Source organism: Diceros bicornis, unplaced genomic scaffold (genome assembly GCF_020826845.1).
Source record: "Diceros bicornis minor isolate mBicDic1 unplaced genomic scaffold, mDicBic1.mat.cur scaffold_301_multi, whole genome shotgun sequence".
NCBI lineage: Eukaryota > Metazoa > Chordata > Mammalia > Perissodactyla > Rhinocerotidae > Diceros > Diceros bicornis.
In genome coordinates this window covers 185669-210203 of record NW_026691174.1, presented here as the reverse complement: position 1 = coordinate 210203, position 24535 = coordinate 185669, and the positions used below count along the sequence as shown (strand labels likewise).

At 56.3% G+C, this 24535-nt stretch overlaps 1 protein-coding gene across 1 annotated transcript in view; it reads right to left on the bottom strand.

Annotated features, from left to right (window-relative positions):
* The window catches only part of UHRF1 (ubiquitin like with PHD and ring finger domains 1), a 30370-nt gene extending 6257 nt beyond the window's left edge, over window positions 1-24113 (bottom strand). Inside the window, exons 1-15 of the mRNA XM_058537357.1 lie at window positions 24016-24113; window positions 22615-22781; window positions 13800-14057; window positions 12975-13135; window positions 10771-10986; window positions 7045-7145; window positions 6747-6933; window positions 5680-5803; window positions 5485-5592; window positions 5153-5257; window positions 4260-4366; window positions 2426-2588; window positions 2216-2353; window positions 686-824; window positions 465-619 (exon numbers count right to left, since the gene is read on the bottom strand). Coding sequence (XP_058393340.1) covers window positions 465-619; window positions 686-824; window positions 2216-2353; window positions 2426-2588; window positions 4260-4366; window positions 5153-5257; window positions 5485-5592; window positions 5680-5803; window positions 6747-6933; window positions 7045-7145; window positions 10771-10986; window positions 12975-13135; window positions 13800-14057; window positions 22615-22767 — 2115 coding nt within the window. The 5' untranslated portion in view covers window positions 22768-22781; window positions 24016-24113. The remainder of the gene's footprint in view (window positions 1-464; window positions 620-685; window positions 825-2215; window positions 2354-2425; window positions 2589-4259; window positions 4367-5152; window positions 5258-5484; window positions 5593-5679; window positions 5804-6746; window positions 6934-7044; window positions 7146-10770; window positions 10987-12974; window positions 13136-13799; window positions 14058-22614; window positions 22782-24015) is intronic.
* Between the last annotated feature and the right edge of the window lie 422 nt (window positions 24114-24535).

The window sequence follows — 24535 nt, the reverse complement described above, 5'->3', positions numbered from 1 at the left end:
GGAAACACCCCAAGTGTCTGTAGATGGATGATGGATACACACAATGTGGTCCATCCACACGCTGGAATATTACTCAGCCCTGAAAAGGAAAGCGATTCTGACACCTACTCCAACATGGATGGACCCCGAGGACATGACGCTCAGTGACGTGAACCAGACACAGAAGGACAGACACTGTGTGACCCCCTCACAGGAGGTCCCTAGAGGAGTCACATCCACAGAGACAGAAAGTGGATGGTGGGGCCAGGGGTTGGGGGAGGGGACGGGAGTCAGTGTTTCCTGGGGACAGAGTCTCAGTCTGGGAAAATGGAAAGTTCTGGAGACGGATGGTGGGGATGGTTGCACAACCGTGTGAATGTGCTTCATGCCTCTGAGCTGTGCACTTAAAATGGTGAAGATGGTGAACTTCACGTTCTCTCTCTTTCACAATTTTAAAACACGAAGAGCACGAGTGGGGGGCTCACCGGGCCGTCTTTGAGGGCCTTCAGGATCTCAGCCCACAGCTTCGCGTTGCTCCTGTCTTCCTTGATGAGGCTGTTCTGCTGGGCCGTGAGGCTGTAGGGCTCCACCCTGGTTTTCTTGGGGGTGCCTCGCGGGGACCCGGCGCCGTTCTTGCCACCTGGGACGGAGCAGAGCGGTGAGAGCCGGCCCCGAGCGCCCGCACGGCCGGCGCGGAGACACCCACCTGCCGACTTGCTCTTCCGCTTGCCCTTCCGGGGGGACGTGAAGCCCTCCTCCTCCTCCGGCGGCTCCTCCACCCCCGCCTCCTGCTTGCTGTTGTCCTTCTCCTTCCGGGCCAGCGCCTCCAGGTAGCCCTCCGGGTACTGCGTGCGAGGGGCCGAGACCCGGCGTGAGGAGCGGGCTGGAGCGGGGTCCTCCTGGGGGGCCCCCGGCTCCCCCGCAGCCTCCCTCCTACCCTCACCTCACCGTGCCGCCCACTCAGGCCCCAGACTCTTCAACTCTTTCTACCCGACTCCGAGCTCAGCTCAGAGGCCGCCACTTAACTGCGGAGCCTGATGCGAAATGCTGAGCATCCGACCCAGCAAACCAGACAGTCTTATCTTTACGATTTTGATTAGGGGTATGCAAAAAACTTTTCCCCACGAGGGGCCAGGTGGTCAATACTCGCAGCTTGGTGGGGACACAGCTCTGCCGTGGCCCTAAAGCAGCCACAGCCCCTACGTGGATGAAGGAGCCAGACGGGGCCCCAAGAGAACTTCATTTACAGATAAGTGGCCCCAGGGCCTTAGCTCGACAACTGATTTTGAGGCATCCTGGGCTCCACTGGTCCTCACAGGCCTCGTTTGACTGTAACCCCACCTACGAGCCTGTCTGACTCTCCAACGTCACATGGAGAAATCTTTGAGCTTCTTCAGCCACGCTAAGTTGCAATGAAGACTTAAGTCATAACTAAACGTCCTACTCCCACTGGACACTGCTGTTTCAGTCCCAAGGCTATTTTTTCCCCCTGTTCCTCAGCTTCTGGAATTCCCTGTGACACGAACATTATGTTCAAAAGACAACTCTTCGTGACCCCAGGGGGTGGGCGCGGACTGACTCTCAACAGCAATTAAGATGCCTTAAATAGCCCCAGCACGCGCTATCAGCTGTAAAGCCAGCCCCCGTAAGGCGCAGAAAACACCATAATTATGGTGCACAACAGCCGTCTTCCCACACTGGGGGAAACCTGGGAAGATGGAAGATTGTGCTGCCGTAAAGAGGCGAGGGGCTGCGGGGAGGGACCCTTATCTGTACATCTAGCCTCTCTGCCTCTGCGTCCCCGTGCTCGGGTGGTTGCTTTCTGCTTCTGTGGAGGGCGCAGGGGTGAGGAGCAGAGAGAAGCAATCGAGAGAGGAGAGGGGCCACAGCAGAGGCGAGACCAGATTGCAGATCTACGTCGGACCCGCTCCTCTCCTAACAGCCCCATCAGGAAGCCCGGCTCCCGACTCGGGGACTGTGCGCCCACACGCGGACACTCGCCCGCCCCCGGGAGCCGCCGGCCGACGCGTCTGCAGGCGCGGCCAGCCCTGCGCCTGGGAAGCGTTTCGGACGAGAGCAGCGGGGAGAGCTTTGGCTGGCTGCTCACTGCCCAGTGCTCCCTGGGCCCTCTCCCGCCACGATGCCCAGGGACCGGCCAGAAAGACGAGGCTGAGGGCAGGACGGCGGGGGGCCCGGGCCGCGGAGGAATGAGGCGCCGGGCCGCCCAGGGGCGCACCTGCATGGTGAGCCCTAGCTTCTTGATCCGGTCCTTGCCCTCCCTGGTCCAGGGCCCGGGCTCCGTGTCGTCCCTCCGCAGGAGGTAGCGCCACACCAGGAAGCCGGACTTCCCCTTCTCCGGCCAGTACCGCACGACCTGCGGGAGCGGACACCGTGTCAGGGACGTGGGGGACCGCGGGACCCGGGGCGCGCGGGGCGGGGCGCCCACCTTGTAGATGCCGTCGTAGCGGTTGCCCTCGGTGGGCGCGTACTTGCTGTGCTTCCGGCCCTTCACGTTGCGCACCACGCGCACCGGCTTCCCCGACCGCCAGTCCTTGGCCTCGGCCCCTTTGCGGTCGTTGATGGGGGCACTGCAGTTGAGAGCCAGCGCCCTGCGGGGAGAGCGGGGACCACGCGCTGGAGGAGGCGGGAAGGGCCCTCCCGGGGTTTCAGAGGGTGCCGGCGCTGCCCACCGCGGGCCTCCAGAATTGGGCCACAATCAATTCCTGTTGCTTTAAACCTCCCAGCGTGTGGGATCCTGTTACTGGAGCCACAAGACACTGACACACCATGTGGGGAAGATGCCACCAAGTGAAAACAAGGAGATGTGCAAACATGGGCCCGGGGACGGGTCTGTCCCACACAGGGCACAGGGCCTGGGGCAGGGGACCGGGGGTCAGGCTCTGCACTCTGGTGCAAGGGTGCCTCTTCCTCGTGTGCAAGAGCCACCACCACGCAGCTGTTCTCCACGGACAAACAGCGCCTTTTAAAGGACGCATTTCTTAGTCTTGTGTCCAGATTTTTTTTTTTTTTGCTGAGGAAGATTGGCCCTGAGCTAACATCCGTGCCCCTCTTCCTCTACTTTATATGTGGGACGCCGCCACAGCATGGCTTGATGAGCAGTGTGTAGGTCCGCACCCGGGATCCGAACATGAGAACCCCAGGCCGCCAAAGCAGAACGTGCACACTTAACTGCTAAGCCACCGGGCTGGCCCCTTGGGTCCAGAATATTACCACTTAATGTTAGCTCCTGAGGTTTTCTGAAAACAGGATTTTTAATAGCTACTTAAATTAACCTATGCCACTAGACAAATAAACGTACGATAAACCCTCCCTCTTTATAAAATAGACATTTAGTTCCTGATATTTTCCTGTTTTACATAACAGTATGATAAATATTACGACACCTGGAATTTTCACCTCCCTGTCTCTCATAAACACACTTTCAAAGCAGAATTGTAAGGTCACGAGTAAGAAAATTTCAATGCTCTTCATACACACAGGCAAAGAGCTTTCTGGAAAGATGGCACCAATTTGTATTTCTGCCAACAGTGGAACACTAGTCCACGACTCGGCATTTCTACGTATTTTAGAATTTTTGGCCAATTTTACGGGGGAAATGAATAGTATCTCACCAGTGTTTCAATTTGTATTTCTTTGATTACTAAAACTAAACAATTTCTCATGGTGTTTGGAGATTTCCTTTTCTTTTGCGAGTGATTTCCAAGTTCTTTGCTTCTATTTGTTTTTATTGATTTGCCACCGCTCTTTACATATAAGGACATAACCATGATGTGTCATGTTCGTTGCAGACTTTTCCCCCAAACAGCCATCTGCTTCTCATTTTACTGACGGGTTTTCTTGACACGATTTATAATACGTAGGTCATCAAATCTCTGTCTTTTCCTTTGGGCTTTATGATGCTTTTTATGCTTAAAGCCCTTGTCCATCCTGCAATCGGGGGTCAGCAAACTCCGGCCCACTGCTTGGTTTTACAAATAAAGTTTTATTAGCACACAGCCATGCTCATTCATTTACATACGCTCTGTGGCTGCCTCCGTGCTATGACGGCAGAGTTAAAAGGCTGCAGCAGAGACTATGCGGCCCGCAAAGCCGAAGACATTTATTACCTGGGCCTTCAGGGAGAAAGTCTGCTTAATGCACCCGAATGACTCACAAGCCTTTGGCAGACAGAGAAAGGACCCCCCTCCCCGCTGGGTAACCACCAGAGGACGAGCCACAAGCATGCTGGTAAAGAAACAAGAAAGCCAGTTTCTGCCAACCTGTTGGTGTTGGTGAGCTTCTGATCACAAGACTGTTCCGCAGTCCGCTTGTTGCCGGAAAGATCTCGACCACCACTACCTGTGTAGGTGAAAGAATTCCCGTTGTCCTGAAACAGAGAAGAGCAGGCTGAAGCCTCCACGCAGGGGAGAGAGACCCCACTGAAAACAAACCCACACACACCCATTAGCGTGTCAGCTGTCAAAGAAACAGACGGTAACAAGCGACGGCGAGGCGGGGGAGAAATTGGAGCCCTGTGCACGGTGGGTGGGAATTAGAATGGTGCAGCCGCTGTGGGAAACAGGGAGGTTCCTCAAAAACTTCAAAAGAACTACCGTAGATCCAGCAACCCTACTTCTCGGTATAGACCCAAAAGAACTGAAAACAGGATCTTGAAGAGATATTTGCACACGTGATTCATAATGGCTAAAACACGGAAACAAACAAAATGTCCACAGATGGATGAATGGAAAAACACATGTCCATCCACACGCTGGAATATTACTCAGCCTTGAAAAGGAAGGACATCCTGACACCTGCTCCAACGTGGATGGACTTGAGGACATGACGCTCGGTGACATGAGCCAGACACAGAAGGACAGACACTGTGTGACCCCCTCACAGGAGGCCCCCAGAGGAGTCACAGCCACAGAGACAGAAAGTGGATGGTGGGGCCAGGGGCTGGGGGAGGGGATGGGAGTCAGTGCTTCATGGGGACAGAGTCTCAGTTTGGAAAGATGGAAGGTTCTGGAGACGGCTGGTGGGGATGGCTGCACAACAACGTGAATGCGCTTAATGTCGCTGAGCTGTGCCGTTAAAATGGTGAAGATAGTAAACTGTATATTTCGTGTATTTACCACAATTAAAAAATAAATAAGACAGGCCCCGCACTCACCACGTCGTCCTCATAGCCCCCGGCCAGGACCAGGGAGTACGCCCCGTCGTTGCTCCGGCCGTGGATGCCCGCCACGTGAGGCCGATGGACCCCCGACTCGCTGACCTGCGGAAACCGCCGAGAGATAAATGGCACCTTCCGGACTGGCTGCTACAGAAAACCCCAACCCACCTCCTCCCTGCCGCCTTCAAGCCGGCGGCCTGACTTCATCGAACGCGCTCGCCCCACACAAAAAGGAGCTGGTGTGAATTCCAGCCCTGCCACCCGCTCGAGGGGCGACCCTCGCCCGGGTGGAGAGGCTTCTGGAGGAGCCCCCGGACATTTTCAGGTACCTGGACTCGGAACCTCCACATGGTGCCCACAGGGATCCCGGGGATGGGTCCGTAGTGGTTGGACGGGACGATGGTGCACTCCTTGGTGCGCCCCACGCACGCCATGCCCTGTCCATTCCAGAAACAGAGAGAGGATGGTGTCAGCGCTTACGGGGGGGCAGGAGGCCGGGGGCACAGGCGCGGGGCCCCCCTCACCTTGCCCCAGTCCCGCTGTGAGGACGATGTGGCCGACGCCATCTTCGCCTTCTTCTTACTCTCTTTCAGCTTCTCTCCCGCCAGCACCACCTCGCTGGCGTCATTCCGACACTCGGGGCAGTACCTGTGACAACGGGGACGTCACCTCCTGTCCTTGGCCCACCCCGCTCCCCCTGGCCCCGCGCTCCGGTTCCTTCATGCTCCTGCCATCCTGTGCTGTCCAAGATGGGAAGCAGGGAGGGTATTTAAACTTAAATTCATTAATTTTTTAATGCTGAGGAAGATTGGCCCTGGGCTAACTTCTGTGCCCATCTTCCTCTACTTTATATGGGACGCCGCCGCAGCATGGCTTGATAAGCAGTGCATTGGTCCACACCCAGGGATCCGAACCTGCAAACCCCGGGCCGCCACAGCAGAGAGCGCGCACTTAACCGCTACGCCCCCGGGGCGGCCCCATAAATTCATTAAAATTAAATGAGAAATCCAGTTCCTCGTCATACGTGCCACGTCCAAGTGCCCTGTAGTGACGTGTGGCAAGTGGCGACCACAGTGGACAGCGCAGAGCGAGAACACGTCCACCGTCACTGAACAGTCTACTGGACAGCAGACGTTGCCCCGTCTCCCACTGGGAATGTCACGGCGCCTCCCAACCGTGAGGGTGAACCCGGCTGGGTGTGGGCACCTTCTCACTGCCGTGACTCAGTTTCCCCATCTCCACAAGGCAGATGTGGACAACAGCCACCTCTGAGTTGTCGTGACAACTCTGTTAGCAGGTCAGGGTCCTCAGACCAGAGCCGAGTGCATCACGACCTTCCTATCCACGTTGGCGGTTACCGGTACGAGCGCCAAGAGTGTCGTGGCCAAGAGGATGCTCTTTGGGGAGCGGGGATGCCCGGCTCTCCCTTCCGACCTGCCCAGTCCCCTTCCCTGTGGTCACCTGAGGCCTGGGCCACACGTGGGCACAGGAAGGCTCCCTCGTCCCACTTGTGTTACTGCCCTTGTGTCAGCCTCCTTTCCTGGCGCCACGCAGCCCCTGACCCGAGCCCGTCTCCGGGGCGTCCACTCACCACTCGTCCTCCTTGGGGATGCTGCTGAGGGGCGGGCAGAGGCAGTATATGTGGAAGGCCATGTCGCACTCGTCACACAGGAGCTGCTTATCGGGGTCCTGCTTGCCCCCGCACAGGTGACAGGCGCACACCCGGCACGTCTTGCTCTCATCGTCCTTGCAGTGTTTACAGGAGGGCCCGCTCTTCCCTGGACACGGGGGGCCAGGGTCAGCTCAGGCAGGGCCGGCCCAGCAGAGACAGGGCAGGAGACCCCCCACGCCCGACGTGGGGGACCCCAACGGGCAGAATCAGAACTCACTTCTCAGCGGGTTGTCGACCACGGGGCTCCCCTCGCCCGGGCGCTCGATCTTGAAAACTTCGTCCACGAAGATGATCCGACAGTCGTTGAGAGAATTATCCCTGTGAGAGACAAGCCGTTAGAACGTTCCGGAAGGCCGGCCCCACCCGGTGTCTCAGAGGGGACTTTGCCACCTAACACGTTCTCAGAGCACGTGAACACCTCTGGTCCTAATTACACCAGATAAGAGGCTTCTCCGGGCCTTGTGCTTTACCCCCTTTGCCAACTCAAGTCCTGCTAAACCAGAAACAAGATGAAAACAGGATATAAACCAGAGTTCCGTTACGCGACACATTGGAGAGAATAAGATCTAACCTTCAGGCAGCAAGGCCGACAAAACAAGACCCCATGTGCCGAAACCAGAAAGGTGAATTCAATTTGCCTACATCAAAACACAAAAGCTCCTTTAAGTTAACATGACGCCCAGGGATCAATCCGACATCTGCGGCGGCAACGTCTGGTGGAAATCGAATGCGAGCCACAAACACGCACCACATGTGTAATTCTATGTTCTCTAGTAACCGTATTCAAAAAGCAGAAACAGACGGAATCGATTTGAATATTTTATGTAACCCACTGTACCCAAAATATTATTTCAGCATGTAATGAATATTAAGGAATTGTGAATGAGCTATCTTGCGTTCCTTTTCGGCACTAAGTCTTCGAAATCTGGTGTGTATTCTTCCCTGCACGTCTCAACATGTACTGGGCACATGTCAAGAACCCAGCAGCACAGGTGGCTGTGGAACAAGACGGTGCAGGTGCAGATCCATCTGCCAGTTCATAGAAAACCCGGGGACAGAGGAACTCAGGAAATCACACCAGGAGGATGCAGACGGCAAACAATTTATTTGTGGAGGAGGCCTGGTTGTGTAGAATCTGCCTCCTCCACAAATACATTGTTAAGGAAAAGGAGAAAAAAAGAAAAAGACAGGAGACCTAAAGATAAAAGAGGTTTCAAAGATATATATCGATCTAAATGAAATCTATGGACATTACTTAGATCCTGCTCAAACAAATGGTTAAAAAATAAAAGTGAGGGGCTGGCCTGGTGGCGCAAGCGGTTAAGTGCTCGCGCTCCGCTGCGGCGGCCCGGGGTTCACAGGTTCGGATCCCGGGCGTGCACCAACGCACCACTTGTCAAGCCATGCTGTGGCGGCGTCCCATATAAAGTGGAGGAAGATGGGCGCAGATGTCAGCCCAGGGCCAGTCTTCCTCAGCAAAAATAAATAAATAAATAAATAAATCATAATGCCATCTGATATTCAATAAGTGAGAGTTAAGGGACCTAAACAGAAGAAAGGTTCCCACACTTCATTCAAAGTGGTAACACTGACACCAGAATGCCACACATTTGTATGGTAAAATCCAGAGAAACCACTCAGAAACTACACAGGGCAATACACTCACAGCTATAAATAAACCAAGACAGAATCCCAAAAAATGTTTAAGTAACCCACAGGAAAGACAGAAAAAGAGAAACAGGAAACAAATAGAAAAAAAATAATAAAATGGCAGACTTAAGCCCTAACATACCAATAATGACCTTAAATGTAAATGGCCTAAATATGCCAATTAAAAGGCAAAGTCTGGCAGAGTGGATTAAAAAAACAAATGACCCAATTACATGCTGTTTACAAGAAACTCACTTCAAATTCAACTATATAGGTCAGAAGTAAAAGGAGAAAAAAAGATACATCTTGTAAATATTGACTTACAAAAGAAAAAAAAGGCTGACTGTCAATACACACAGACCCACATCTCAGATAAAGTAGTCGTCATGACAAAATTATTAGAGACAGAGAGGGACATTATAATGATAAAAGGATTATTCGACCAGGAAAACTGAACTCTCCTAAATGTGTACACAGCGAACGACAGAGCCTCACAATTATGAAGTTGAAGAGAGAAAGAGACAAATCCACGGTTACACCTGGGCACTGCGATATCTCCTCAGCAACAGACAGAAGTCTAGACAGAAAACCAGCAATCAGAAGATGTGAACAACACAATCAACCAACAGGCTCTAACTGATATAAATAGGACATTCTACCCAACAACAAAATATACCTTTTTTTTTCAAGCAACCATGGAATATTCACCAAGACAGACCCTGTCCTGGGCCGTAGAGCAAACCTCAACAAATTTAGAAAGAACGTAATCAATATATAGATTATGTTCCTTGACCATAATAAAGTCAAATTAGAAATCAGTAACAGAAAGACAATGTGAAAATCTCTAAACGCTTGGGAATTAAACACAACGCTCCTAAATAAGCCAGGAGCCAAAGAGGAAGTCTCAAAGGAAAAAAAAAAAACAGAACTGAATAAAAAGAAAAATAGAGCACAACAAAGATACGTGAAAGGCAGGTAAGGCGGCGCTGAGAGGGAAATTCATAGCACTAAATGCTTACATTAGAAAAGAGGAAAATCTCACATCAGTAGTCTAAGTTGTTACCTCAAGATGCATGTTACTCCATGCATCTGTTCTCAATGCCCAGATGCGTGGAGGCTTCCAGTCTCAACTCCTCCCTCCCTCTACTCCAGCCCACTACCCTCCCTGCTAGGCCACAAATGCACCAGGCAGGGCCCTGCCCCAGGACCTCTGCACTTGCTGGGCCTGTGCTTAGAACACTGTTGCCCAGATATTCGTGTATATATACATGATACGTACAGCAGAATTATTATTCAGCCACAAAAAGGAAGAAAATTCTGACACCTGCTACAACACGGATGAATCTTGAGGACATGACGCTCAGTGACGTGAGCCAGACACAGAAGGACAGACACTGTGTGGTCCCCTCACAGGAAGCCCCTAGAGGAGTCACAGCCACAGAGACAGAAAGTGGATGGTGGGGCCAGGGGCTGGGGGAGGGGACGGGGAGTCAGTGTTTAATGGGGACAGAGTTTCTGTTTGGGAAGGTGAGAAAGTTCTGGAAATCGGATAGTGGCAATGGTTGCACAACAGTGTGAATGTACATAATGCCACTGAACTGTACACTGAGCAATGGTTAAGATGGTAAGTTTTCTATTATTTACACTTTAATACACATACACACAGAAGGGAGAACAGCACTTGGCAAAGATTTTCCGCAAAGGGCCAGACAACAAATATTCTCAGCTTTGCAGGCCACATGGTCCCTCTCCCAACTCCTCAACTCTGCCCTTGTCACTCTGAAGCAGCCACAGACAATTGATAACCAGATGGGCGTGGCTGTGTGCCAAGAAAACTCTATTTGCCCAAACAGGCAGAGGGCCAAATCTGACCTGTGGACTGCGGTCTGCTGATCCCCAATGTGGAGCGCACCCCATGTGTGTGCTGTGTTTATTTATGTGCATGTTTATGCACACAACGTCCCTGGAAGGTGACGGAAAGAGTGATGTCTCCGGAAAGGAGAACTGGGTGACCAGGGGACAGAGGAGGACGGAGAATATTCACTGAGCGGCGTTTGGTACTTTCTGGATTTTGACACATTTGAACGTATTACCTATTTGGCAAATCTAAAACAACAAATAAAAGAGAAGGAAGCCTGACATCTCGGTCTGTTGGGGCTCCCTGGGCAGGACCATAACGTGGTCAGAGCAGAAAGATCACCAGCGGCCAGCAGGGAGGAGTGGAGCCCCAGAGGGGAGGCAGGAAGGCCAGGTGGAGGCCCAGGGCCTCGCCAGGGCCCGCCGCCTCACTCACCCGAGCCGGACGTTGGCGTACAGCTCCCGCACCGTCCGCGTCTCACGCTTCCGCACGATCTCCGCGTCGTACCAGAAGCCTCGCTCCTTGGGGTTGTCGGGATTGTAGTTAAGCATGACCACCTGGCCCGTCTCCAGCTCCTGCCACTTGAGGACGGTGCGGGCGCGAGCCCGGACGTCCCGGGGGCTCATCTGGACCACTCCGTTCTCCGGGTAGCTGGAGGAAAGAAAAGCCCATCCTCAGACCCTGCGGTCCCATCGACTTCACTCCCTCCACGGGAGAGGGAAGTCGAGGCAGAAAAGGACGCACACGACCCGGGGTTGGGTCACTCCCATCACAGCTGCTCATCAAGTCCCCTCCCTGATTATCTCATTTGCTGGCATCAAAAATACTCAGGTATGGAAGACACGTTCCAATATGGACAGTGTCATGGCTTGGAATGTGTCCCCAAAAAGATATGCTGGAGTCCTAACCCCCTGTACCTGGGAAGGGGACCTTATGTGGAAACAGGGTCTCTGCAGGTGTAATCAAGTTAAGATGAGGTCGCACTGGAGCAGAGTAGGCCCCAAATCCAGTGACAGGTGCTCTTCTGAGAAGACGGACTGAGACGCACACACAGAGAGGACAAAGACACGTGAAGAGGGACAGACACTGGAGGGATGCCGCCACGAGCCGCGGACCGTGGGCCACCACCAGAGGCTGCAAGAGGCAGGAAGGATGCTCCCCTACGGAAGGATCACGGCCCTGCCGACACCTCGACTTTGGACCCCTGGCCTCCAGAAGTGTGAGAGCATAAGCTCTCATCATAAGCCAGCCAGTCTGTGGCACTTAGTTACGGCCGCCCTAGGAAATTAATCCAGAAGGAAATCTGGGGAGGAAAAAACTTAAACTTTTTCCACATGCACGTATTAAAAAAGTGATTTTTGTAGAGGGACGTATGTTATTTCGTTTATGTAAATATAATACACTGAATATTAGGATACAATAGACAGTCATTATTCTGGATACGCAAGAATATTCCACCAGCCTCAAAAAAGGCATAAAATAATTGGGCTAAAAGTATTCTATCAACAACAAAGTTAAACCTCAACTGTGAGGGGGACAATCCTAAATCTATTAAGACCAGCTGTATCGCTTGGCGCTCGTTATTTTTGCTAGTAAATCAGCAAGAACAAGGGTTGCCAAACTTTTCCAGTAAAGGGCCAGATAGCAAATATTTTCGGCTTTCTGAGCTGGAAGGTCTTTGTATGAATACTCAAGTCTGCTATTACCAAGAAAGTAGTCACAGACAATATGTAAACGAGTGGACATTGATGTGTCTGGATAAAGTTTTATTTACAAAGACGTGCGGTGGGCCGGATTTGGCCCGAGGGCCGAGTTTGCAACCCCTAACGAAAAGGACGGAAATCTTGCACTTACTGTGATTCACTCATCTGATTACTTCAGTCACTTTTACAGAGCTAAGCATGAGGATGTGCCAGAAACTGGTGTAGACAGGAGGGACCCAGCAGAGAATCAGATGAAGGGCCTGTGCACCCTAGAATGTGAGTTCCTTGCGGTTGGACAAGCTTGCCCTCTGCTACGGACTGAATTGTGTCCCCCCTCAAATTCATATATTGAAGCCCTAACCCCCAACATGACTGCATTTGGAGAGAGGGCCTTTAGGGAGGCAAGCAAGGTTAAATGAGGTCACAGGCTGGGGCCCTAATCTGATGGGACTGGTGTCCCCATAAGAGGAAGAGACACCAGAGCCCTCTCTCTTTCTGCGTGCACACAGAGGAGAGGTCACGTGAGGACACGGTGAGAAGGCGGCCATCTACAAGCCAGGCAGAGAGCCCTCACCAGGAACCAACCCTGCTGACACCTTGAACTTGGACTTCCAGCCTCCAGGACTGTGAGAGAATAAACGTCTGACGTTTCAGCCCCCCCAGGATGGGATGCTGAGTAAGACACCCTCTGCGTTCACAGGCCCGGCACACGGTAAGCACTCAATAGATACTTGTGAGTTCTAGTAGGCGACAGATTACAAACACATAACGAGGTTTCATACGGTGATGTGTGGTATGAAAAAAATACAACCGAACAATAGGGGTGGGGGCCCCCGAATCCTGATCACTGTCCCCAAGGCAGTCCCGAACTCTGGGTCCCAGACAGACAGAGCCAACGCCCCAGGTCCCCCAACCTGCCCACCCACCATGACTCACTCGTCGTATTTCACGTGATAAACCACGTCTTCTTCCGGCGTCGAGCTGGCGGTGGAGCTGCAGGGCTCGTCCTGGGACGGCGCCTTCCTCGTCACCCTGACAATCTGCGCCTCGAACCACGCCCCCATGTTGGTGTCCCGAGCATCGACGTACTCGTTGACCTGAGGGGAAAGGAACACTCTCTCATCGACCCGGGGAAGGAGCACGTGATCAGCAGAGCTGCCAAGAGCCTGGTGTGGTTCTGGGGCACTGAGGGCTTTAGGACTAGGGTGCAAACCCACCTATACGGTGCCTATGAGAGGCTTTCTGCACTGTGGGGGGCTGAGTAACATCCCTGGCCCCCGCCCACCCAATGCCAGAACCACCCCCAGTGTGACAACCACACATGTCCCCAGATGTTGCCACATGTCCCCTGGGGGCAGAATCGCCTGTCATGCGGCCCAGGGAGGCCAGAACAAACCACTTTTCAAGAGAAACTTTCCTTATGTGGAATTTCATGCTCTTAGAGGGTGGCAGTGAATTCAGAACTTTTACAGGCACTGTAAGGGCCACAGAAGACACTGCAGCCCGGGACACGGGATTCTGCTTTAGGGATCAGGAAGGAATCTCTGGGGAACTGTGTGTTCCCGCCAAGGAACATTCAGGGGAGTTTCACGGCAGGACCAGGGTGCCCAGCCACAGCGACGGAGGGGACCCGGCCTGACCTCATGAGCTTGCGGCTGGGGGGTGAGCGATGATGGAGGGGCGTGGGGAGTGCTCCCCGGGGGTGCAGAGGCCGGCCAGGCGGGGGGCACGGCCAATCCCAACCCTCCGCGGGAGCCTCACCTTGTAGAGGCCCAGCTCGGTCTCGTCCCACGCGTCCTCGTCCGCCAAGCTCGCCTTCGCGTCCGCCTCGCCGCTGTTGGAGGACTTGTCTGATTCGCTCTGGCCCAGGCAGCAGCCGGAGTCCGTGTCGGAGAGCTCGGAGTCCCGCTCCTTGCTGCCGCCGCCGCTGGGCGGGAGCACGAGGCTCTGCCGGACCAGGAGCTGGATGGTGTCGTTGAGGCGAACGTCGTAGTCGAAGAGGGTGTGGCCGTCCTCCATCTGCAGACACAGCGGGACAAAGGTCACTCAGGGACAGACATTGAGTGCGGGACACGCCGTGAGCAGAGGCCTCCCTCTGCCTTCACGAAGGGCACGATCTAGAACAGACTGTGGGCTGATACGGCCTGTCCACTCCTGGGGGTGCACACGGTGTCCCCAGACCCTCTTGAACAAGGACGCCTGGGGTCACATGGTGAGCACACAGCATGACCCCGCCATGTGGTGGACACGCATCGGGGGTCAGAGAAGGTTTCCTTAATACTTTATGTGAACGTGCGTTGCCTTTATCACTGGTGCTCAATCAAGGGTGATCCTGCCCCCAGGGACACGGGGCCATGTCTGGGGACATTGGTGGTTGTCACGATGGGGGGGGAGCTCCTGGCATCGAGTGGGTGGGGTCAGGGATGCTGCTCAACCCCCCACAGCGCCCAGGACGGCCCCACAGAGAGTGACCCGGGCTGATGTCCCCAGTGCCGGGGGGCAGACCCCTGGTCCACGGGAACCCAAGGAGACATCCCCCCACCGATGCTCATGAGCTTCCTCCATAAGGCTCCAGCTCTGATCTCATCTCCTAGGCAGCCTCTCTGATCCATTAACTCCACCCCTCTCTGTCAACGCCTTTATCCCCGAGTCCACCCACAGTCACGATCAGCACCCCCGATCGGCACCCCCGGGTGAGACCCGGCAGGCGTAGGCGGAGTCTGTCTTCTGAGCCGCATCCCTATGCACAGAAGGCCGAGGGGTCATCTTTTACTAGAAACTGTGCCACGGCCCCCCACCAGCACCCACAAGGACCCTCAAGGGCATTTTGTTCTACCCAGATGCCCCCAAGGCAGGTCTTTGCCCTCAGCACCGCAGACATGGGGGCCAGGTCATTCTCTGTGGGAGGTGTCCTGGGCACTGTGGGGGGCTGAGTAGCATCCCTGGCCCCACCCACTGGATGCCAGGAGCTCCCCCGTGTGACAGCCACAGACGTCCCCAGACACAGCCCCGTGTCCCCTGGGGGCAGAACGCCCTGGTTCAGAAGCAGCCCCCTGAAGAACAGGGAGAAGAGAGAGGGACAGATACACAAAAGATCAACTTTCCCTCCTTCCCAATTTTTACGAAAATTGGCAGTTCACAGGGTGGTTCAAAGGGCTGGCTACCATGAATACACAAACAGCCCCGGGGTCACAGGGAAGGCAGGTTCCAGGGTCCAAGGTCCTTCACAGCAGTCTACTCATCACAAACCTGAGAATCTGGCGGATGATGACCCCTCACCCCCAGAACAACGCATCCGACACTCGTCTACAGCTTCGGGGGCTCCCAGGGCCCTCTGAATCCCGCCCTGGACATCCAGGGCCAATCCACCTGTTCACCCAGCAACAGGAGAGGCCCTGATGTGCCTGGGGACCATGGGAGGCCCGGGAGGATGAGACACGGCGCCAGCCCGCCAACATGGGGCCAAGACAGGACAGCCGTGATACCACCGAGGTGACACGGATGGGAAGGAAGAGAGAAGCCAACCTGTATACGTATGTTCACAGTAGCCTGAGGGTGGAAACAACCCAAGTGTCCAGTGATGGATGATGGATCCACACAATGTGGTCCATCCACACACTGGAATACGATGCAGACATGAAGAAGAGTGAAGCACTGACAGACCCACACCGTGGATGGACCCTGAACACACGATGCTCAGTGAGAGAACCAGACACAAAAGGCCACGTGGTGTGAGTCCACTGATGTGAAATGTCCAGAACAGGCACATCCACAGACAGGAAGTGGGTTCACATTTGTCGGGAGCTGAGGAGTGACTGCTAACAGGGATGGGTTTCTTTTCGGGTGATGGAATGTTCTGGAATTAGACAACGGTAATGGTTGCAAATCTCTGAATATACCGAAAACCACTGCATTGCATACTTTAAATGGGTGAATTATACAGCGTGTGACTGATCTCTCAATAAAGCTGTTTTTTTTAAAAAAAAAAAAAGGAGAGAAGTCAATCTGGAAAGGTTCCACACATATGATTCCAACTCTAGGACATTCTGGAAAAGGCAAAACTATGGAGACAGTAAGTAGATGAGAGGTTGCGACGGGGGGGAGGGCGGGATGAACAGGCAGAACACAGAGGATTTTCAGGGCAGTGACACTATTCTGTGTGATCCCACGATGGTGGATCCGTGGCATTCTACGTCTGTCCAAACCCACAGAACGTACAACGCCAGGAGTGACCCCTCATGTCAGCTCTGGATGACGATGATGTGTCCATGTAGGTTCATCGATGGTAATAAACGCACCCTCCGTGGGGGGAGTGGATAATGGGGGCGGCCGAGCACGTGGGGGAGGGGGTATACGGGAAATGTCTGTCTCTTCCTCTTCATTTTGCTGCGAACCTAAAACTGCCCTAAAAAGTGAAGTTGACTGATTTACAAACATGGAGAGAGACAAGTGTCCCCAGTGTAACGGTGACAGGGAGGGCAGCGGAGGGCAAGCCAAATGGCCTTAAGAAGGATGAACAAGACGCCCGCACCCTGGGGTCCGGCACCTCCACGGCCAGGCAGACCCCCCTCAGCACTGTGGACACTCAGGGCCGGGTCACTCTCTGTGGGGGACTGTCCTGGGCTCTGTGGGGCACTGGGCAGTACCCCCAGCCTCTACCCAGTGGATGCCAGGAACACCCCCAGTTGTGACAACCACAAATGTCCCCAGACACCCAAGTGTCCCCAGTGGGGCAGAATTGCCCCCAGAGAGGACCACAGAGCCAGAGAGACTGTCACCCGTGCGCCTGAAGGACACGCACACCGGTGTTCACACTATGTTCACGGCAACATATTTGCAAGCAAACTGTGGCTTATTCGTACAAAGGAACGTCACACAGCTGCGCGTGACAGCTGAAGCAGACGCCCAAGCACATCGAGGGACATGAGGATGGTTTCAGGGGACAGGAGACACGGAGCCACCTGGACCACAGACGGGCAGGGCAGGGGCAGGGGCCGGGAGGGACACGGGGGTGGAGGCCGGGCTGGGGAGAGGGACAGAGCTAAGGGAGGAGGCAAGACGCCCCAGAACGGAGCTGGGGGTGCTGAGGGTGAGGGGAAGCGAGGGTCGGGACCGGCCCGGGGGCCACGGCTGGTGTGGCCAGGACGACCGTGGCAGGAGGAATCCTGATGCGGGTTCCGGTGGAGCCTGATGCAACAGTGGGGGAGTGGGCTGCAGCCCCCCATGCTCCTCTCTCCTGGTGTTTTCTACCCACAACACCTCCCCCCATCAAGCCCCAGGCGTCCACAGCAGGGCAGAAAGCCAGGCTGGTGTGCCCCCTGGTGGAAGGGCCCAGAACAAGGCTCAGACAGGGCAGGCCGTGGGCAGGGAAGGGGCATGCAGGCTGGACCAGGCCGGCCCGGGGCTCCGCCTCCAGAATGTAACTCACGAGCTGGTCTGGCTGCTTCTGGAACTTTCCAGAAGGGCCCCGTGGTCAGCAGAGAGCAGCTTGCACAACTGTTTGCTACGGCGAGAAGGTGTGTGTCGCGGGCCCCTCTCCCCACATCGCGCTTGCCCAAAGCTGTGCACGAACCTTCAGGAACCACAGGCGGAGAGGCTGGGCCAGGGCTGCCCCACGCTAATGTGTTCTCTGTGTGGTGACGGAACATTCTAAGTCTGGGTTCGTGATCGAGATCCTAAAATTCCATCAGAGGCTATGAACATTAATAAAAGACATAAAACCTAAATGACAGTGACCTGCATCTAATGCCAGAGGTTCTAACATTAAAATGAAACCTGATGTTAAAATCCTACAAAACCAAAATTTCCGCTGAAAATCCCTTAGATTGCCTACAGTTTGGGGCAGATACCCCGTCCAGCAGATTCAGGCCTAAATGCACAAGTGCCCACGGCATTGCAATTACATCTCTTTCTGTTTTTGAATCCGAGTATGCTTTCTGGACATCTGGAATTTTGCACCATGCACATCGTGTGAAAGCTACATCAACACACATACGACGTGACAAGCAAGCACAACGGCTCCTTTTGGAAACTGGGACGACGAGCCCGCCGTGCCCGCTGTTTCTGCCGCTCTCTGCTCCTGTGACATCTCAGGGGAAGCTTCTCAGGGTGCTCAGCGCGGCGCAGAGGCAGGAAATGAACGCCACTGGGTTTGCGAGTGGGGTTCCTGGGTCGGCTGAGAGGCAGCAATTTCAGCGAGAGGTGGAGGGGACAGGAACCGGGGACACGGGGGGCTCAGGGAGGGCGGTGTGCGCCCTGGACCACGATGGACCAACAGCCGAGGGGAAGGGGGCGCTTATGAGGGCCCGACGGGCTGGGCGGGCAGGACAAAAAGGAAGAGAAAACCACGCTGGCTCTCTCTCCGGGGGTGCGGCCCGGCCCCCCACCTTCCCGCCTCAGCCTCCAGCCTCTGCAGCACCCGGAGGTGCAGGCCGGCCAGACAGACGGACAGAGAGACGAGGGGAAAACGCACGGAGCAGGATCGCCGACGTGGCACAGGGGATACAACTTCCCTCCGGGGGGGCCGAGTGCACAGTACGACCCCTCCCTCACATCCCCAACCTGTCACACACACACACAAAGAGTGACCACTGAACTCTGCCCTTTGACCCTGCAGGGCCACAGCTAAGAATACGCCCTGGAGTGCCATTTTGGGGTCCACGAGGCTCAAACTATTGTCACAATGACACCACGATGTCACCTGTCATCTTCACTCTCACGGGCTCACGGAGGTACAGAGGAGACCCCAGATCCTACATGACGTGAGATGACACGACGGTTCTGACACCCAAAGGGACGTGCACACGTGTCCCCTCAGGCTGGAATCTCCTCGGCTTTCGATTTCTAATACAAGAAAAACAACACCATCCACAGCCACAAAAGCTCTCCGGGGTCCCCCCACCGCTTTGGAGGGTGGAAAGGGGCCCTGAGACCAGCGTGAGCGCTCCTGCCCCGGAAAAACTCTTGCAACACAGTGCCCCGGGGGACCTGTTCCAGCACATTCCACAGCAACGCCGTTCCTAACAGTAAAACCTGGAAGCACACGCCCAAGAGGCCAGATGGAAGCTCGGGGTATAAGTCACACCCCACAGCCAGCGTGACGGTTCTGGACTACAGCTGTTCCGTAAATAAAGTTTTATGGGGACTCGCGTGGGACAGGCCCATTCATTTGCGCCCCGTCTATGGCCGCTCTCCAGCTCTGGTGGCAGAGCCGAGCTGTCCCCACGGAGACAACTGTTTACTATCAGGCCCTTTGCAGAGAGGGTTTGCTGACCCCTGGCTTGGAGGGCGCGCCCCCCAGCTGGGAGCTCTCCAGGGAAGGGGACCCTCCCTCATGCAGCCTGAAGGACGGGACTCTGAGAGGGGGCCGTCGTATCTGCCGTCCGACCCTGCCCTTCGGGACAACACGGTCGGCGTTCAGAAAAGGCCAATGCAGCAGGGACGTTGTGGGGGGGGGCACTGTGACCCGAGCGATCCTCGCAAGGCCACCATCTCAACTGATCTTTCCGACTGACGTCAACACAGCCTCTTGAGCTGTCTTCCTAAAGTAAACCGTCTACTAAATTAGTAGTTCTCAACTAGAAGCGACTGTGCCCCCCAGGGGACACTGGTGATGTTTGAGGACATCTGTGGGGGAGCTCCTGGCATCGAGTGGGTGGGGCCAGGGATGCTACTCAACCCCCCATGGTGCCCAGGACACCCCCCCCCCCGAATGATCTGGCCCCAATGTCAGCCGTGCTGAGGGGGAGACTCCGAGCTGATCTATCGAGTCTTCACTGAGCCAGGCACGGGCTCAGCCCTTCCCGTCCGTTACCCACCCCCCCCCCCCAATTCTCGCCATGCCAGGACGTGGCGAGTCCACAATTAGCCCGCGGGGGCTGGCGTGAAATCACAGACAGAGTCACCGGCCAGAGCCAGCGGACCAGGCCACTGGACAAGACTATGTCAAGTGCAAAGCATTGTACCTGGGTGTTAAAGGCACCACAAATGACAGCTATTGTTATCTTTATGGGCAGCCAAAAAAAAAAGGCGCCAGATGCCTGTCGCCCTTGCCCAGGCTGGGCCTGCCGCCCGAAGTCCCTTCCCCCATTCGTCTCTGCATTTCCGCCAATCAAGCGACATAACCGCCAACCTATTCAGCCTAAACAAGCCAGCCACGAAACCCTCCCATATCCTGAAGAAAGACTCAACTGTGTTCTGCTTTAGCGTCTCAGCCGACCTCACTGCAGACCCGGGACTGCAATGCCGTTTCTTTAAAAAGGGAGGAGGAAAAAAAAAAAAAAAAAAAGATCATGAACATTCTAGAACATTCTGGAAAAACAACCGCTCTCTTGCACCCGCTGGAAACGGCGCTGCTTTCTACTGCCATGAGCCAGGTCTGTTTGCAGACTTGACTGGCTCGGAGCTGCGGCTGCTGCTGTGTGCCTTCGTCCCCCACCCTCCCGGCACTGTCCACACCCCCGGGCGGCCGAGCAACCTTGAGGAAATTGCATCACGCTCTGAGGCCTGGCTTCCTTACCGGAAGACAGAAAGACAGAAACGACTCCGCATTCCCTCACAAAGCCGCCGAGCGGGAAGGAGCACCGGGAGGGAGAATGCGCGGCAGTTACAGAGGTTACACGGGAAGACGGGACCTTCCGAGAACTATCAAAGCCACATTGTCTCTGATCACCAACATCCTGACGACTGAAGGCACGATGGATGCGTCTAACGCGCATCGGTGTTCCTGTCATCACCACGCTTGATAACTGACACAGATGCTACGAAGACTTTTACGTGGACCAAACACTACGCTACAAATGAAGGAAGACAAGGGATCGGTTACGCGGGTGTAGACGCTTGTCAAAATGCCAACTACTCCGCTTAAGCTGTGTCTCTCTCACTACACACAAGTTTTACCTAAAAAGAAACAAGAACCACAAACAAATATTGAACTCTAGTTAAGGACGGGCACGCTGAGGCGTCTTAGGGTGACGTGAACTAGTGCCTGTAACTGACTTTGAAGTGTATCCCCAAAATAAGACGGATCGGTGGACGGACAGAGGACAAAAAGAATGCTACGTGGTAAAGCGAATACGCAGAACGTTGCTGGTAAAAATCTACGGGGTGACGTTAAAGTGTTCGTGGCTCTTGCAACTTTTCTGCGTTTGAAATGTAAAAATTAAAACACACAGCGCCTGGCACATAGCTGGCGCTCAAAAATGATCGCTCCCTTGAACCTGATCCCACCCGCCTCTGCACTATGCCGAAAACCGTTCAGCAGCCACACGCCAGAGGTTTCCAGAAACCGCGGAAGGGCCTTCTGCTGAACAGACAGACTGAGTGGCAAATCAACATCAGTCTGGATGCCACGAAAATGAGCCACCGTCGGAGGAGGCGGGAGAAAGACAGCACCCCGGCTTTTTCTCAGCTCGCCCGCGAATGCACAGTCAAATCCCCAAGTCCGCGGGCTGGCTTCCCCTCCCCAGGCGGGGCGGGGACACTCAGATTCTTAAGACATTCAAGTCATCGTCGCTCTCACAGGAAGAGGCTCAAGTTCTCCAAGGGCACCACGAGCCCGAGAAATTAATCATCAGCTCTCTTTTCGGGTAAGCGCACAGGATCCTCCCAGCCCCCAAAAATCCTGGCCCGGCGCGGGGCGTTTACTTTCCAATCTAGACACCAGATGGCGGCAGTCTCCAGTCCAAAATGCGACAACAACGAAGTCGGGCACACACACAGCCCAACTGAAGACTTTTTAATCCAGTCGTCTCTTCTCCGCTGTCCCTACAGGCCACCAACTCCAGGACGGGCCCAGCAGACAGGGGCGACACTCTCTGCCTTACCATTGTACCCCACCTTGGAAATCCCACTCGCAGTAGGTCCCACCGTCCCCCCCAAAGACACCGACAAAAATGGAAACCCCTCCGTGCCACTGAAGAAAGCATCCCAAACGTGGGCAGCTGAGACAGCAGGGGTGGCCATTTTAAACGGCTCAAACCAGGGGCCGGGGAGAGAGCGCAAGGAAAGGAGACAGGAGAGGGCCAGCAGACCCCGCGGAAAGCCGAAGCCCCCCGTTCCCGGGGCAGCCCCGCTGGAGAACAGGCCCAGAGTGGCGGAAATCTCTGATCAGCCAACACCATCTCCGGCCTCTGAATACGCTGATCCAAATTTCTAGAAGCCAGAGCCTGCAGGGGCTAAGGCTAACTAGGCGCAGGCTGCGGGCCATCGCTGTGTGTTTCAAAGAAAAACCGGTCTCTTGCGTCCTAGTGTATAACCGATTCTGAGCTCTTCTTTGAAACGCATCAGCCCTGTCCGCCACCTCCAACTTCTTTTTCTAGAAATTATTCTGAGGGGAGCTTCAAACATAAAGAAGGGAGTTACAGAGCCCAAACGCTACAGACGTGGGTGCCTCGGGTGCCGGCTGCCCGCCCGGTGTGTCAGCCTGCGAGTGAGCCTTTGTTCCTGGCTCAGCACTGGAGGTTTCTGTGGAGACGTGCAGCGGGACAGGACGAGGGGGGAGCAGTGGACATGTGGCGCCTGGACGAGGCAAGAACAAAGGTGGCGGGCGGGCGGGCGGCCTGCAGGGCGGGTTTACCTGCTTGCCCCTGTAGAACAGCCTCTGCAGGCCGGGCTCCACGTGAAACAGCTCCTGGATCTTCCTCCTCAGCTCCTCTACCTTGGTCAGCCGGGACAGCGAGTCCACGGTGTGGGTCACCTTCCCGTCCATGGTGCGAACCTGGATCCACATGGTGCCTGCTGGTGCTGGAGGGGGAGAGAGGGGACCCCTCAGTCAGTTCTGCCGCTGCCAGGCTGTGCCGTTCTCAGGTCACTCGTGCTTTTGTCCAGCCTGGGGACACCAGGAAACTCCGGGAACGCCCTCCCAGCACCCTCCTCCTCATCGATTGCCAGAGCTGGCCCAGGGCCTGGCAGAGTAATTAACGAGTTAATGCATTAAGGACGAGCACCGGTGCAGTATTAAAGAGCAGGAGGAAATCAGGGGAGAGCGAAAGGCATCTTGGACCGCTCAGTCCAACCCCCCTCGCCTTTCACAGGGTTTTAAAAAACCCCAATGTCCAGAGGAGCGAGGAGGACACAGCCAAACCAGGAAGGGCCGACTTTGTTTGTTCATTCATTCATTCATTCATTCCCTCCCTCCTGGATTAATACTGAAGCCAGGGGGAAACCTAACAGTCCCGCGCGGCTTGCAACTTCAGAAGTCCCGGGGAACTCAATCAAGCGGGCCCGGACGGGAGGGACCCCACCCGGGACCCGCGAGCCCCCGACCCCCGGGGCCCCCGCGCGCGTGCGCGACACGGCCGGCCCCGCGGTGGCCATGGCAACCGGCCGCCCCGTCCCGGCCGCCCCCGCGCGCGCCGCCCCACTCACCTCGGCCCCGCGGCCGCCCCGACGCCGGCTCGCCCGCCCCGGCCCCCGACCCCGGCCCGGCGCCCCTCTTGTGCTCCCGCCCGCCCGCGCGGGCCACGCCGGCGCGCCCACGCCCACCCCCTCCGCCGGGACCGGCCGGGGCCCCGCGCGCCAAGTCCCGCCCCTGCACTTGGGCCGCCTCGCTGATTGGCTGCGCCGCGCCGGGCCGCCCCGCCCCGCTCGCTCCCCATTGGCCCAGACGCGCCCGGGGAACGAAGGGCGCGCGAAATCGGGCTCGGGCGCGACAATTGAATCGCGGGGCGCCCCGCGCGCAGGCGCGGAGCCTGACATCCTCCCCCGCGGCGCGCCGGGCCCTCCCCCACCCGGCCGGCGCGACCCCCGCGGGGCGGCGGCGACGATCGGCTCTCCGCGGCCCCAGCCCCGGGGCGCGGGGAGGACTCCCAGGGGCCGGCCGGCCGGGGGCAGACCCGAGACGCGTGCAGGGCAGCCCCGGGGCGGGGGGCGCGTGCGCCCCTGCTGGCCGCGCGTCCCGGGCCGCCCCGGAAAGTTGTGCAAAGTCTCCGCGCCCGGTGCACCGGGTGCCCCCGGCCCGATCCGCCCGGCCGCTCACCTCTCCGGCCGCCCCGATGCACTCGCCTGCCTGCGCGCCTGGCCCGGCTGGGGATGGCGATGGAGCCGCGTGCGTGGCCCGGACCCCGCGCGGACGTGCGTGCGACCCGGAGCGCCCGGACGGCCACCACTGCCCGCCGCGCTGCCAGCTGCTCTGATTTTTTTCCCGCGAAAACTCGGCGTTTGGGAGTTGCGGGGCCGCGGGAGGCCGCGCCGGGGGCGGGCGCCTGCCTGGTGATTGGCCGCCACAGTGGCGGGAAGCTAGAAAGGGGGTGGGGGGCGCCCCCGCCTCTGTCCACCCCCCCCCTCCGCCCAGCGGGCCACGGCCCCGCCCAGGCCTGCGCGGTCTGCTGGGCGCGCCCAGCGTGCAACGGGGCCCAGTGGCGGGACCTGGGCGCCCCCACCGTGCGTGCCCCCCAGGGTCCCTAGGGACCCCTGGGGCAGGGACCCCCCCCAGAGTAGAGACTCCTTGACCTTCTAAAGTCCGTTCTCGCAGCCCCCCTTCCTGGGCACGCATTGAC